The sequence below is a fragment of the Dermacentor andersoni genome, chromosome 7 (assembly GCF_023375885.2).
Source record: "Dermacentor andersoni chromosome 7, qqDerAnde1_hic_scaffold, whole genome shotgun sequence".
Taxonomy (NCBI): domain Eukaryota; kingdom Metazoa; phylum Arthropoda; class Arachnida; order Ixodida; family Ixodidae; genus Dermacentor; species Dermacentor andersoni.
Genome location: NC_092820.1, coordinates 12,100,612 through 12,117,080, shown reverse-complemented (window position 1 = coordinate 12,117,080; position 16,469 = coordinate 12,100,612). Strand labels below are relative to the sequence as shown.

Below are 16,469 nucleotides of genomic sequence, written 5' to 3'. Positions count from 1 at the left end.
GGCGGCAGAACACCGCGAACTTACTCCAACCGGACCTGTCAACAGAGTTTCCCTGATGGCTGCGTGTGGGTGGGTGCATTTGGCGTGGGCTGCTGTTCCACAAGATGTCGTGGTGTGGTCATTTGCCAAATGGGGAATTTTGCTGGACGACGACGCGCTGTGGGACCGTAGCAGCGATGTTGATGGCAGCACTAGTGAGGATGAGTATTCCAGTGACCACGCCAGGTACCAATAAATTTCATTATCGAATGCGCCCTCGGGTACACGCTTTTTTTTTTCTGTCACACGTGATATGGGGGGGGGTGGTTGACTTACATTCGAGTCGACTTACAATCGTGTAAATACGGTAATGTGGCATTTGCTTCTTGAAGCAGTACTGCCCAAAAAGCATGACATCCGAAGCAAACCCATTTGCGAAGTTCATATATCTTGCCCAGTAGGCCACGACATTTCCACTGCAGAACGTTTTGGGGCTGGGAGTGTTGTGACAACGTTATTTTGGAAGATTGGAGGCCACAACTTCCGACAGTGACATCAGCTGTTTGGCCACAAATTGCAGGAGTTTCACAGGTGTCAGGTCAGCGGACGAAGTACGCAGTTGTTCAAAAGACTGGATGTTTGTGTCACGCGACGTTGTGCATAGCATTGCCATTCGTCTTGTTAGAAGTTCTCGGTGGCACCAAAGGTGATCCATGTCTTCTTGAAGTCAGGCCAGTCTCATATCCAATAATATGAGATTGTCTGGTGTTTCCATTTGCGAAGGAGGAGGCTCAGTTTGTCGGCGAAGGCCTCCTGCGCAGCTCTTTGACCATGGCAGTATAACTTTTGTTTTCCATGGAAGGCGTGGCCTCCGTGACGTGATAATCATCTGTTTCTAAATCCGCCAGATTGGTCTTGGTCATTTGATTGTTGGCATTTATGCCGAAGCTCTCGCGTGGTGTTTTATTTAGTCATTGAGGTGACGTTATGCCATAGTCATCACACTTGCAAAGGCCACAGCGAAAATTGGAGCCAGCTGTTGCGTCCATGTCAGCACTCGGTTGTAAGGACATGATGCCTTTCATGCACCCTTTTTTGTAGTAACCATAACAAAATATGACAGCAGGCTTTAAAGGTCAAAGGCGAAGGATACAGCCATAGTGGTACATCTTCTGCAGTGGGGTTAAGGGACCTTGGACAGTGATGAAACAAGTGCCCCTCTCTCCCATGTGGCGTGCAGCAACAATGATATGTGGTGGGCAGAAGAGCTCGCCGTGTAGGGTGTCTTGTTCTGCCCTTAGGTCGACTCTAGCAACCACATACCAACATAGGTTGACGCCCGATGCTTGATAGGCCTGGACAGGTATAGGCTCGCTGGCTGGAGGAACAATCTGCCTAAGCTGCTGAAGTCGACTAACTGTGTCTAGCGACAGTATCCACACCGACACTGTATTTGTTTGCTGATGGATGCGGAATGCTCTAAACCCCGTCCTGTAACGACATGCATCTAGAGCGGCTTGAACAATCGTACAGCGGAAAGGTCGATGCAGGCGCATGCTTTGATGATGGCCTTGTATGGGTGTGCATGTCAGGCCACAGGAAATGGGTTCTGCATGCATGCTTCACATTCGGGGTCGACTCTTGTTCATTAAGTCCATGGCAGTTTGTGAAGAGAGACGCTTACCAGGAGCTTTCAAGGCAGTGGCCTCATGGGCCGAAGCGTCTGTGTTCATGAAGACTGGCGATAAAGCAGCATGAGAAGCCATTTGCTTTGCACATAGAGCTGCTGAGAATGGCATTGGCACTTGTACACACAGACACCGCTTGGCGTTCCCTATTGCAGCAGTCGGGCTGGTACACTGGTTATGTTAGTACCGTTGAGAAGTTAGGCGTACTTTCCAGCGGTCAGGAAATGATGAGTGCCAGAAGCGGTTTGCGAGTCGTACTGCACATTTGCTAGGAGAAGTCCACACAAATCGTGAAAAAGGACGTTTAGAATCCGGGAGCTGTGAAAAACCAAACTGAGAGCTAGCAGCACTCGCAATGCTCCCAGACTCCAAATTGCGGATTCTGCAAAATTCGTGAAAAGCACTTTTGATTGACCGGGCACTTCCATATTTTCTTCACGAAGACAGATTTTTTTCCCACAAAACTAAGATTGATTTCGTCTTGGCACTCAGGAGCAAAATATATTTTTTGATCAGAATTAAAAGGGGTCACCAGGCATAACTAGCCGATCTTATCTGAACACACCCTTAAACAATGAGAGTTTGTAAACCAGTGTCTCGGAGCAGTGTATTTGACCCTCGGTGTCCCATGTTCTCGTCATTCATAACGGGATGACATTGCTGCATGTAAGATAGTGTCTTACGTGGTATCAAGCATGTAAATTTGCACATTACAACAAACAGATTTGTTTCCTCTAGCTGTTGCTTGAAATGCCTAGTGTTTTGTATTTAACCCTTTCATTGTCGTGCTTTTTTAGAGATGGCGTGCCACCATGTTGGGTGTATTTTCTCAGCTATTATAAAATAAACACAAATGTTTATTTTTTGTCATTCAGAAGGGTGCAAATGACACGGATTCTTATTTTATCTATTCAGGGATGGAAGTGCCATGCCAATTGCGCCATTATGCACCGAACCACTGAGCTACACCAGCTTGTGTCAAACATCGAACGAAGTTGCTAAATGTTGCAAGATTTACATGTTCAGTGGCAATTACACAACCATGTTTTGGCTAGCATTTTGCCTGAGAAACCAAGCTAGAGCACTCTGTTTCAATGCCTGGCGCCATTGTAGTGTGGGTGTGTTTGGTGGTGCATTGTAATTTGGCTGTAGTAAAACGGAAACCCTTTGTGCTATACAGTGCAATATGAATGTTTTATATAAGTCTTACGCATTTGTGTAACATGTGGACAAGTTAACGATGATTTGAACTGGTGCTTCTTTAATGGGGCAGTTGGGAAAGAAAGCTGTGCTCCCAGCTGAATGAACAAGTTGTACGGCCTGTAGTTATACATTTTAGGGCTCGCTTGTATGCCCTATTCGTAAATCTGTGTTGATTAATGGTGAACACCATGCATGTAATGTTAAAATGTATTTCAAAGATGAACCACGTCTGGTTATCGGTATGATAATGCGGCACACTAACGAACGAGCTGCTTGCTCTCATGAAATTTCTTGACCAGAAATATCCAATGGCAACCATAATGATCCCTCAAACTTGTACTGTGGGTACTGTGTATTCTGCACAACCATGCCATACAAAATCGAGCTTTTGTGACTACAAAACGCAAACCAAGGATGTAAAGTTTTGGTTTTAGACTATCTAAGTCGGAGTGTACGCGAACGGCAGCAATTGCGTGCAATGATGTTCGTGATGGGACTTGCGCAGATCGAGTCTTTTAAGAAACCATTGTTTGGCATACAATATATTGATCGCCATTTTACATTTATTATATGCGGCAGCCTTAATAATCAAACTTGTGCAATATATTGGTCGGTGATGCTAATCAAAAAGCCACTGAACACTTTTTCCCCTTTATTCTTTTCATAAATGTCAGAGTTTTCTTTCTTCTCACCAAGTTATGTGGAATACTGGCAAACATGAAATGACCAACCAAGTAACTTCGCATTTATTCTGTAGTTTCATGCTGTTCCACCTGAATGCCACCAAGAAATAAAAGATAACTGAGGGCATTACGAGAACGATGTCCATTTGTTTATGGTTGTCACAGTCAGTATTTCTTGGTCACTGTGCACTAATATGTCTAATTAGCTCATTTTTATAAACTCGCTTAATAGACGAGATGTCAATGAAAAAGTTGTGGAGGATGTTGAAACATGAGTGATAACTGAATTTAAAGCAACCTAGGATTGGCATTATCCAATATCCTTGTCTAATGATTGAGGTAATTAATGTTAGCTAATTAAACTTAAATATTAGTTGCTTGTGCACAAAAAAAAAAAAAGAAAATCTTGAGTACCAATAACAAAAGCCTGTCAACGTTCAGTGGGTTGCTGTTTCGTAAATCCCCCTTTTCTTTTTTTTTTTCTTGGCCACATTTAGTTGGCATGTCCAGTATGTAACTTAACAGGGTTTTCCCAAGGAACACGTGTAAGTTTTCTTGGTCAGATGTATGACATTTTTTTCCTTTAGTGAACTTTCCTCCACCTTGCATGTTTCTGCAGAACTAATTATCCGTAACCCAATAGTGTTTTTCAAAGTCAAATACCATCTTTTTTTTTTTTATTTGTCTATACATATTTCACTCATGTTTCATATGTTTCACTCATATTTCACTCATGTTTCACTCACCTAGCATGCTTCAAAACAGGTATCTTCTGCTCCACAACGAATATTCAGAAATGTAATATTCATTGTATATAATACAATGTAGTATTTATGGATTATTGTAATAAAATTTCTTGCTGAAACAGTAATGGTTATGACTTTATTAGCGAAGCCACTAGCTTCGTGGCACACTGCTTTACACGGCAATACAACACTACGGAACTCGCGCACAGAGGTGAGGCACTGTCAGCGCTTATCGTCGCACAGTCCCGGAATGTCCTTGTTGCCTATCGTCCACGCTCGGCACACAGGGTTGCAGACACAACACTTTTCCCCCCTAGCAAATGCAGTCCTCCAGGTAGCTTGGCTGTTGTTTGATGTGCTGAGAACGGCCAGGTTGTTCTTATGGCTCGAATGCCTCGGATAGTTCCACCGGGTGTGAGATAGGGGATGATAAGGGCAGCTTGGCCACTGGTTTCTCTGTGGTGTCAGCGCGTTCACTTGGCACAGTTTGCTCCTCTGAATGTTCACGAGGCTCCAGAAGCAACAGCTGCTGGTCAACGGTCTTATTTTGCAACACAATTAGAGGTTGACGGAATACTCATTCCACTCTCTGCTCCTTAACTGATCAACATGATGCTTCCAAAGACTTTGGTATGAACCATGTATGACAGAGGTCCTGTAATGTTGCATACAATGCCAGGCAGCCACTTGGGACCTTCCAATTAATTTTGAATGAAAACGGGCTGTTGATACTACCACACCTTCTGGCTGCCTTGCTGTGCCAGTTTCTCTCCCAGCAGATCTGGGCGCATTTTATCCAGTGCAGTGTGGAGTCTTCTGCCCATCAGCATTTCAGGACTATCGCTTGTTGTTGAGTGTCGAAGAACATATTGGCTTAAAAGAAAACGAGCCAGTTTTGTGGTCGTGTCTCCACCACTCATGCATCTCGGAACCTGCTTAGTCTCTTGCACCATGCGTTCAACGTGTCCTGAAGATGGGTGGTAACGTGCCACTCTGACATGATGGATCTGGTTGTCTCGCATGAACACTTCAAACTCCTCTGAACAAAATGCTGTTCCATTGTCTGAAACCACAGTGTCTGGGGTGCCATGCAGTGCAAACAAAGCACGCAACTTGCGGCACACAGTTGCTGATGACATGGATTTCAGAGGAAGTACTTCCAACCATTTGGAGGAACAGTTCGTCGGAATGGTCCTGCAAAGTCTATGTGGCTCCTGCACCATGAATTCTTCACATACTCCCAGGGACATGACCTTGCACGTTCTGGCCTTGTCTTTTGACAGCACTGACAAGCTCGCACCTTTCGCTCAATGTCCACATCGATTCCTGGCTACCAGACCGGGCTTCTTGCCAAGGCTTTCATGCGCACAATATCAGGATGTGTGCTGTGCAGCAACTCTAAAACATGACTTCTTGCTTGGTTTGGAATAATCACCCTGCTGCCCCACAGAAGACAGCCACGGTACCCTGAAAGCTCATGCTGCCGATGAATAAATGGCTTAAATTCCTCCTGGAGTTTTCCATGAGGCCAACCATTCACAACCCAATGTTGAACTCTAGCCAAGGTTGAGTCACTTCGATTGCACTGAGCTGTGAACATCTCAAGCAGTTTCAGGGCCGCTATTTTGTAGCGATGCCTTATGCCTTATTCTATGCTATTCTTATCATCCACCTCACACGGCCGCCTGATCGCGTTGATAATGTGGGCAGACCATCGCTCTGACCAGTGGCCAAGCGCGAAAAGCCTGAAAAGGCATAGAATTGGAAAAGGCATCGCTACAAAATACCGGCCCAGGCCCTGTCTCCAGCATTCGCACATCACTCAATTTTTTTTCAGTCAATCTTGTCTCTGTTGCTGCAGGCAGTTGACTAAGGGCATCTGCATTTCTGAGGCCTTGCACGGGCCTGTACTCCAATTCCTAGTAATATGCAGACAGCATTAGTCGCCATCGTAACATCTTTCATGAAAAAACTTCTGGCATTGGCTTTGCATGGTGCAACAATCCCAGTAGAGGCTTATGATCAGTCACTATGCAGAAATAGCGGCCGTAGATAAAATCGTGGAACTTCTTAATACTAAAGCCTATGGTTAAAGCATTTCGGTCCATCTGTGCATAGTTCCTCTCTGCTGCCGTCATTGTTCGGGAGCCATGGGCTATTGGCACCTCATAGCCATTATCATCAACGTGGCTCAACACTGCTCCAAGCCCATACTGCGAAGCATCACAGGCCAGTAGTAGTGGCTTCTGGATGCTGTAGTGGGCAAGGATGGTTGACGATTGTAGCAGCTGCTTAGCTCGATGAAAAGCCTCTGCTTCTTGCTTTGTCCGCTTCCAGCTGCTATCAAGTAACCTGTACAAGGGTGTGTGCAGCTCCACACAGGAACCTGTTGTAGAAGGCTCCCAGAAAAGCCTGCAGCTCCTTTTTGCAGCTTGGTGCATCATGCAGAGCCCTCACCTTGTCATCAGTTGGCTGGATCCCTGCTCCGCTGACTTTTTACCCACGAAACTCAAGTTCATGCATGCCAAAGGCACATTTCTCTTCGTTTTGTCGCACACCTCATCCTGTATGCTCTGTAACACTGCTTCAAGTTGCCCATTATGTTCTTCATCTTTGCTGCCAACCAAGATGTCGTCCAATTAGACTTGCACACCTTCGTTACCTCAAAGCAGCTCTTCCATGTACCACTGAAATATAGCAACAGCTACTGTTACTCTGAACTGCAGACGCATTACTCAGAAAAGTCCGTGATATGTTGACAGTGTCAAAAGGTCAGCAGTTTCCTTGTCACCAACTAGTTGCTGATACACTTGACTGAAATCAAGCTTGGAGAACTTGGAACAGCCCACTAGCTCAGCAAACAGCTCTTCTGGTGTAGGCAAGGGGATATGTTTCCCAACAGATCACAGGATTCAAAGTACTTTTGTAGTCCCCGCAAATTCGTATACTGCCATCCTTCCAGCAACTATCAGTGTGGCCCACTGGAAATGTCGGACAGGCTCAAGAATACTTTGCCCGATAAGATTATTCAGCGCCTCATCCACCCGTGGAAGCGGAGCAAGCTCGGATCGGAGCAGAGCTCGGAGCAGAGCAAGCTTCACACAGCAGAGCTTTGTGGCGATCCGAAGCACGGCAGTAGAAAGTAGCAGACGATGAACGAGCACCATGCACTACACTCGCTGCGGCTGCAGACAGTAGCAGATGCCAAAAGAGCACCTCCCACTGCGCTCACTGCGCCTCTGGGAAGCTCGTGGCGCCCCCCAGCCGGTGGTGACGCAGAGCAGACGCCATGCACTCCGGTGTCCCCTTTAACAGTGGCCTGCTCTGTACAAAGTCCATGCCACCTCACCAGATCCTGGCGTGAATTCTCCCATGGAGCCCAACGTTGTTGTTGTCATTGCTGCCATCTCAGTGGATTTGCCTCATTGCCAATTGTTATGGTTTTATATGCGAAGCCCCTAGCTTCGGACACACTGGGTTACACAGCAATAGAACACTACTGAACTCACGCACAGAGGCGAGGCACCATCAGCACACACTGTCGCATAGTCCTCCAATGTCATTGTTGCCAACCGTTCATGCTCAGCACTCAGGGTTGCAGACACAATAGTAATCTTCTCTCATGGAATATCCTGACTTAAAATTGACTTGCGTTAATCCAAAACTTCCTTGGGTGCTTCCATCCGGGTCTATTCCTCACATTCCTATCTTTTTTTTCTACCTCCTACCTAGTTTTGTCAGGAGAAAAAACGAGAGAGAGAAAGAGAGAGAGAGAGATACCTCATATAAACGTACAAAAGCTGGCAGAGACACGCAAGAGTGGTGGCCTTCCACTACGACATGAATATTTCGACGAGGATTCGCTGTCGTTGTGGTGCAATAAATTCGGGAGCCACCCCTCCCGTCTGCGGTGGATGTGTGATCTACGCGGCGCAACCACCCCATGAGGGTGTGCATTCCACAGCACACTAACAAAAACTTGGAGGACGCTTAAGCTTCGTCTTTAAGAGTGGAACGCGATAGCATTCAAAGATCCCTGACTGCTTCTCACGCTTCCCGGTAACTGGAGTGCATGTAACCATAATGTTTATAGAGAAATGCTGGCCGCGAACACTATGCACAGAGGCAGGCTTTCTGGTAAAAACGCAGCCTCCTGCGTAGGCCGCGATGCAGCGGAGGCAAGTACCATCTGGAGGTATTGCAAAGAACCAGGCACGCTGCTTCGTGACTTCCAAGATACTCTAGCGCGGGCACGCACAAATGGTGGATGCCATGGCCTGTCTATGAATGGTAGAAACGCTGGAAAAATGGTTTCTTTGAGTTTTCGCGTAACAGAATTATGTTTTCCCATGAATTCAAATTACAATCTAGCTATCGTTTCTCGGCCTATCGGCTAAGATCAAAGCAAATTACAATCCGAGGCTATCATGTCTGTAGGTTGTCTATAAGTCATACTTTACGATTTTTTTACATATTTTAGCTTGAGTAATTCATTTAGTTCAGTAACTGCCTTGTGCCATATGGACGGCCTGGGCATGGGTGGTTTGAAAATCTTTTTGCCGAAACAATGTTCGACGCAGGACGCTGGATTTTCTGCGGCACGGGGCCCCTTACGCTATCAGATTCAAACCCAGATTGAGCAAACAAACTGATGAGAAAATATGCTTTTGAAATTTACTACAGATGGAGCTTGCCCCCTTTGTGTTATTGCACGTGTCTGACTGGAGAGAGTGGAGAACATATGGTTACCTAAGTGACATTGTGGAACAGAAGTATGGAAATGTGCCAGTATGTGAGTGGCACTGAAAGGGTTAAAGGAGTACTGACATGACATTTTGGTTTGTCTTTTCTTGCTTTAAGCTGCCGACTCCGTAATCGTGGCATGAGTCCTTGATTTGTCGAACAAGCAGCAAATCATAGATTATGGCATCATTTAATGTGTGCATCAAATGGAAGGTGGCTTTTTGTCATATGGTGTGTTTTTAAGGGTGCGTGTACACATAAAGAAAATCAGGGTAGGTGGTGCTCACGTGAAAACATACAGGGAAGTTCAGTGGTTTGCCTTGCAATTAACGAGAGAGAGAAAGGGCTTGTGTGCATTGGGAGAGAAGCAACTAATGTGGAGTGGAAAAGGGGGCCACATGTGTGGCTTGGGACCATAGGCTGCTCATGCTGCAACACTGCACTACATCATGTCATTAAGCAAGCATCAACAAGTCCAGTGTTGCGTCCTCCTGTAGAACAATGCAGGCCACTTTGAGGTCTAGACAGGAAGCTTGGAGGGAAATTAACCCTTTGAGGGTTGAATTATTTTGAAAAAACTTTCCCAGGTGGTCAAATTACTTTATTGCGGATCTTGAATGTATAAAATGTATAAAGGCTGGAATAAATAGTAAAAAAAAAATTAGGAACAGTATTTTGGTGTCGGCATCACTTAGAACTGCAAAATGTTCAATAGTATTTCAGAGTGTGGTACTCCTTGAAACACGGGTCTACACATAGCGCCTTATCGCACTCTGCACACCTAAAATGCATGTCTGTTCTCCTCTTGGAGCAACGAGTTGTGTTGACACATACATGACATCTTCTCTGCGTGCGGCTGCCTTGGGCAGAGGTCTGAGGCACCCTCTTGCGTAAGCGCGTTGCCGCAGAGAGCAAGAATACCTCGTGAGTGGCAGTGATAAACAGGCTAAGAGCAGCTCCAATCAAGATAGAAATCAACTTCCGCCGCCCCTGCAAGAGAGTGCCGACAAAGATAAAAAATCACGTTTCGTGTGCCTCCGTTGCGATCACTTGGCGAAACCAAAACCGCGAAAGCGCGTTGCCGCTGAGAGCGAGAATATGTCGCGAGCGGTGGTGATAAACAAGCTAATAGCAGCGCCAATCAAGATAGAAATCAACTTCTGCAACCCCTTCAAGAGATTGCCGACAAAGAGAAAGGTCACGTTTCGCGCGCCTCCGTTGTAATCATGAGGTGAAACCGAAACCGCAAAAGGGGTGTTGCCGCAGTCTGTGTGATGCACTGAAGCTAGAAATCAGTTCTGTTTATCTCTGCAACAAGGTAGCACAAATTTAAAATGTTTCTTATAAGTCCTAAGAGGTGGCAGCATCTCCCAGTCAGCATGCATCGTCATTATGGCACGAAATTTCAAACGGACGGTCAAAACCGTACCCGTACGGCAAAGACCTTGCGAGACAGAAAACCGCCGCCGTACATGTACGGCAAAAACCTTCAAAGGGTTAAGCTGCCTGTTTTCCTATGCGCCTAAGGTAAGCTACACTCCCACAAAGTCATGCAAACACCTTGTTGGACAAAGGTGCTGTAATGCCTTTTAGAATAGCTCAGGTGGGCTGGTTTCTTTAGGAAACTGCTGGGGTCAATGGCAGAACAAGCTGCTTTTTGCACATGTGATCTCAGAATCTAATAACCTTTTTCCTCAAGGAGTTGCAAGTCAGCCAAGGGCAAGGCCGGTTGCATACCTTCCAGTTTTTCTCACTGCCTTAAGCATAGGGCAACTAAGTACAGAATGTGTTTTGTTTTTTCTCTCCATGAGAAATTGGCATGAAGAGTGAATGTAAAAACGGTGGCACAGTCACAAAGACCCATGCAGCATGACTTGTGCCATGCAGGGTAAGCTTTTTGTACAAGATACCGCTGTCCTGCAGGAAATGCTACGCCTTGAAACCAGGCAGTGTCTGAAGGAATATGAATGCATACTGTACATTGCACCTTGGCAGCATTGCCTTGGAGAGTGTGAGCTACAAAATGGTCATTGTTGCACACAGGGTTGGCTGCCATGGGAAGCAGGTGAAACAGCACTGCACGCCAATTGTGGTCAAATTAGCTCTCCGATTGTCTGCCAAAACTTGCATAGGATATCACAGGACTATAGAAATCAGTATACATAATTTCAAATTTGAGATAGACCTGTGTCGAATTGTCACTATGAAAATGCTTTGGCAATGCATTATACAGCTAGGATGCTGTATGCAGCAACTATGGCCTTCATCCACAAGGGGATCATGTTTCTAGAGTTTCAGTCCTTTGTTTGCAAGAGTACAGGACATGAACTTGCAGTCACAAGAAAACAAGAAAACAAACCATGTTCTGTGCAAGTGCAACAATGCATTCACAACAGTTTGGCCTGTGAAAGTCAAGCACTGTCTGTATCGAATGATGTCTTCTTACTTGGATTACCTTTCTGTGGCCTAGACTGTCATTCTAACTAGTGCAACACGTTTTGTGCTCTCATAACCTTTCCTCTTTGGAGCAGCCTTTGTCAGTCCACTGCCATGGACTAAGGTCTGAGCTCTCACTGCTTTCTCGATCTCATCCAAACTTGCGCCTTGTTTATTGGGACTGGTGGTGTGTGCAGGCCGCCTATGGCAACAACACGTTGGGCTTGCCCAAGCTGTGCCCACGGGAGAATGTGGCCGTGGTTGGGCGCCAGGTGCTGTACACCTACCTGAGCCACCACTTCACTCCGTCACGCATGGTGGTGGCTGGCGTTGGGGTCGACCACACTGCATTGGTGGAAGCAGTGCACAGGTGAGACCATGTGTTAGAAAAAAAAAATTTAATTATGGGGTTTTATGTGCCAAAACCACTTTCTGATTATGAGGCACGCCATAGTGGAGGACTCTGCAAATTTTGACCACCTGGGGTTGTTTAATGTGAACCTAAATCTAAGTACATGGGTGTTTTTGCATTTCTCCCCCATCGAAATGCAGCCGCCGTGGCCGGGATTCGATCCCGCGACCTCGTGCTCAGCAGCCCAACACCATAGCCTCTAAGCAACCACGGCAGGTGAGACCATGTGTGATCACATGTTGTACTTTAACCAAAAGAGTGAGCTGTGATTGAAGTGACCAGACATCAGCACTCCTGATGCCATCAATGAAAAAGCCAGCTTTATTGTCTTGGGGCATTGGTTTTCTTGCCCCCCCCAAATCGCAGGGTAAGAAGAAGGGAAAGCGGGGAAGGGAAAGTGATAGCCACCAGATACTCTGTGATAGCTGCTGCGCGCTGCGTGCGCATTGACATCAGGACAGTGATAGTGCAGGTAGAATTTGCTACTGCCAAAGTAGTAATTTTGCACAGCATGTGTCACCAGCATGCTACAGTGGGACCTCAGTGTAACAAACACGAATATAAGGAAAACAGAGGGAAGGCGGGAGATGGAAATTCAAGACAATGAACAAAACGAGAACAAGGTAAAAGCGTGCCTTTTTCAAGGCGACACATGCTTTCCTCGGCACAGTATATATAGGTAGGGTTCTTCTAAAGGAGAGAGAGGGTAAGACGGGTGGGTGTGGCAATGAGCGAAGGTGTGTTAGCTGCGAGGGTGTAGAATTGAGAATAAAGGAGTGCTGTGCACAAGGCCGGTGACCCAAAAATGTGCACTTTGCTTACTGGGGCTGGTGCTGCGTGCAGGCTGTCTATGGCAACAACATGTTGGGCTTGCCCAAGCTGTGCCCCCGGGACACATATATAACAAATTAAATATTAATGTTTTCTTTCTGGGTTGCCATTTTGAATGCTAGGAAGGTATTCTTAAGATGAATGCAACTTCGTTGTGACAAAGTTTCACAGTACTAACATATTTTGAGCGTTTAATCTCGTGCTAGTTCATAGCAAGTTGGAGTTTATAGCTAGATTATAAAAAGCTTCATAGCTTTTTGCTATTCTGCATTGCAAACCTCCTAAAGACAATGGTTTTCTGAAACATGGGCGTGCAAGAGAACCTGCAGCAGTGGTCTGTGATGAGTCTTTAGATTTGCTTGTGGTTCTTGCTTTTTGGAGAAGTTGCGTGATCATAGCTAACATTACAAAGGGGATAAAAACAGCGCAATGGACAGTATGAAAGCAGAGACGATGTATACAGCGCTGGCTAACAAACACTCTTTATTGCATTTTCACTTGCAATGTATAGCAACCCTATGCAAAAAAACACAAAAAAGTATATATATATATATATATATATATATATATATATATATATATATATATTGTAAAGGGGGGTTTATTCAGCTCATAGAGCAGCAGCGACAAACTCAGCACCAGTAGGTAGGGCGCAGCCAGCGAACGAACTGGGTACGTGCCACGCGATGGCAATGGGGATTTTCTGCCTGCTGATCTTCTTCATCACAATCACCCCCGGAATTGAAGAGCAGCCATCCTGGCGACCTAGGAGGAGGTGGGCGGATCGTAATACTGCTTCAGCCGGTCAATGTGCACAGTGTCTCGCCCCCGACGACGCAGATCGGAAGATGGCGATACGGGTTCGACCACGTAGTTCACTGGTGATGTTTGTGCAACCACACGGTAGGGTCCGTGGTACTTCGGGAGGAGCTTGGACGAAAGGCCAGGAGCAGCAACAGGTGGGACCCAAAGCCACACGAGTGAGTCGATGGGGAAGGGGTGAGGGGGAGGATTGAGGTCATGGCGTTCTTTTTGGCGGCACTGTTGAGCAGAAGTCAAAGAACGGGCCAGTTGTCAGCATTTCTCGGCGTGCTGAGCAACCGCAGAAACACGTGAACAATCAGCAGGGTCCGGCCGGTACGGGAGAACCGTATCAATGGTGCTGGAGGGATGGTGGCCGTAAAGCAGAAAGAATGGTGAGAATCCGGTTGTGGCTTGAGAGGCGGTGTTATAAGCGTAAGTGACGAACGGAAGTACAAGGTCCCTGTTAGAGTGGTCAGAGGCAACATACATTGATAGCATGTCAGCAAGAGTTCTGTTGAATCGTTCTGTTAAGCCATTGGTCTGTGGATGATAAGCAGTAGTAGTGCGGTGAATAATTTGGCATTCAGATAGGAGTGACTGCAGGACATCCGAGAGGAATACGCGGCCCCGATCGCTCAACAGTTCACGAGGTGTGCCATGGCGGAGAACGAAGTTGTTTAGAATGAACGAGGCGATGTCTTTTGCTGATGTGGCAGGCAAGGCGGCGGTTTCAGCATACCGTGTCAAATGATCTACGACGACAACAATCCATCGGTTGCCAGCGCCAGAAGAGGCCCGTATATATCAATGCCGACACGGTCAAATGGCTGAGCTTGGCAGGGAAGTGGTTGGAGAGGTGCGGTGGAGAGATGCGAGACACATTTGCGTCGCTGGCAGGCAATGCAGGAGCGTACGTATTTGTCAACGAAGGTGTACATCCCTCGCCAATAATATTGTAGGCGAAGTCGTGTGTAAGTTTTTGACACTCCGCCGTGACCACACTGCGGGTCAGAATGAGAAGCGGAGCAGAACTCTTGTCGTAGGTGGCGAGGCACTACTAAGAGCCATTTGCGGCCGTCATTGAGGTAGTTGCGGCGGTATAAAAGTCCGTCCCGGATTGTGACATGCTGCGCCTGTCGGCGTAACGCTCGAGGTGCCGAAGTTGCCGGAGGACTTGACAAAAAAGTCGAATATCATGACGATCCATGGGTCTTTTCGTTGCTCCGATGCCATGTCCAGGATGTCAAGTGGTGAGATGTCATGTCTGTCCGTAGAAGTGCTGCTGTCTGAAGTAACTGGGGAGCGCGAGAGGGCATCGGCGTCAGCGTGTTTGCGTCCAGAGCGATAGACGACACGGATATCATATTCTTGGACTCGGAGGGCTCACCGAGCGAGGCGGCCCGACGGGTCTTTTAGGTTGGACAACCAGCAAAGAGCATGATGATCCGTCACCACGTCAAAGCGTCGACCGTAGAGATATGGACGAAATTTTCGAAGAGCCCATACGATAGCCAGGCATTCTTTTTCTGTTACTGAGTAATTGGCCTCAGGTCTCGTGAGGGCACGACTGGCATAGGCGACTAAATATTCGGCGTTAATGTCCTTGCGTTGTGCGAGCACGGCACCAAGGCCGACACCACTGGCGTCACTGTGAAGTTCTGTAGGTGCGCTTGGATCAAAATGGCGCAAGATTGGCGGAGATAGAGTAGGTGACGAAGAGTCGTAAAGGCATCATCAAAGGCTTCCGACCAAGCAGAAAGTTCATGGTCGCCTTGGAGAAGTTGGGTTAGTGGTGCAATCACAGTAGCAAAATTCCGAACAAAACGTAGAAAATAAGAGCATAGGCCAATGAAGCTGCGTAGTGCTTTCAAATTAGTGGGCTTCGGAAATTCGGATACGGCGCGAAGTTTAGCAGGATCAGGAAGGATGCCTTCTTTGGAGACAACGTGGCCTAATATAGTCAGTTTTTGAGCTGCAAATCGGCACTTTTTTAAGTTAAGCTGGAGACCAGCATTCCGGAAACAGGTCAAAACTTGATGTAAACGCCGAAGATGGGTCGGAAAATCAGGAGAAAAGACGACAACGTCATCGAGGTAGCAGAGGCAAGTATGCCACTTCAGGCCGCGTAGGATGCCGTCCATCATGCGTTCGAAGGTGGCGGGCGCATTGTACAGACCGAACCGCATTACAGTGAATTCATACAAGCCGTCTGGTGTTACAAACACGGCTTTCGAACAGTCAGCGTCAGCCATGGGCACCTGCCAGTAGCCAGAGCAGAGATCTAAGGAGGAAAAGAACTCCACTCCTTGCAAACAGTCAAGTGCGTCGTCAATATGTGGCAACGGGTATACATCCTTTCGGGTAATCTTGTTAAGCCTTCGACAATCAACGCAAAATCGTATGGTGCCGTCTTTCTTTTTATCTAGGACGACTGGTGATGCCCAAGGACTACTAGAAGGCTGGATAACACCGCGATTGAGCATATCGTTCACCTGGTCATTGATAACGTGTCTTTCAGTCGCGGATACTCGGTAGGGACGCTGTCGAATTGGTGCATAGCTCCCAGTGTCGATAGTGTGCGAAACAGTCGTTGTGCGGCAAAGTGATGTTGCTTGGCAGTCAAAAGATGAAGAGAAGCCTTGGAGCAAGCGAAGAAGTTCGTCGCGCTGCGTCATCGTAAGGTCACTGGCAATAGCTGGCGTAAAAGAACGCGGCAGTGACTGAGGAGGCGATGCCTCGAGAGCAGCAAGATAAGTGGAGTCGTCCATCATGTCAAGTATTGAAGATGAGGTCAGTGGCTCTGCTCTGCCAAGGCTTTTACGGCGGCGTGAAGTAATTGGTTCAGCCGATGGGTTTGAGACGCACATGAGAGAGGCGCCAGCTTTGAACTCGAGGACGGCGAACGGCAGTGGTAGTGAATGGCGGCGAACTAAGAGTTCGGACG

At 46.9% G+C, this 16,469-nt stretch overlaps 1 protein-coding gene across 1 annotated transcript in view; it reads left to right on the top strand.

Annotated features, from left to right (window-relative positions):
• The window catches only part of LOC126535566 (mitochondrial-processing peptidase subunit alpha), a 254,117-nt gene that overhangs the window by 132,744 nt on the left and 104,904 nt on the right, over positions 1–16,469 (top strand). Inside the window, exon 8 of the mRNA XM_055073207.1 lies at positions 11,676–11,848. Within this exon, the coding sequence (XP_054929182.1) occupies positions 11,676–11,848 (173 nt within the window). The remainder of the gene's footprint in view (positions 1–11,675; positions 11,849–16,469) is intronic.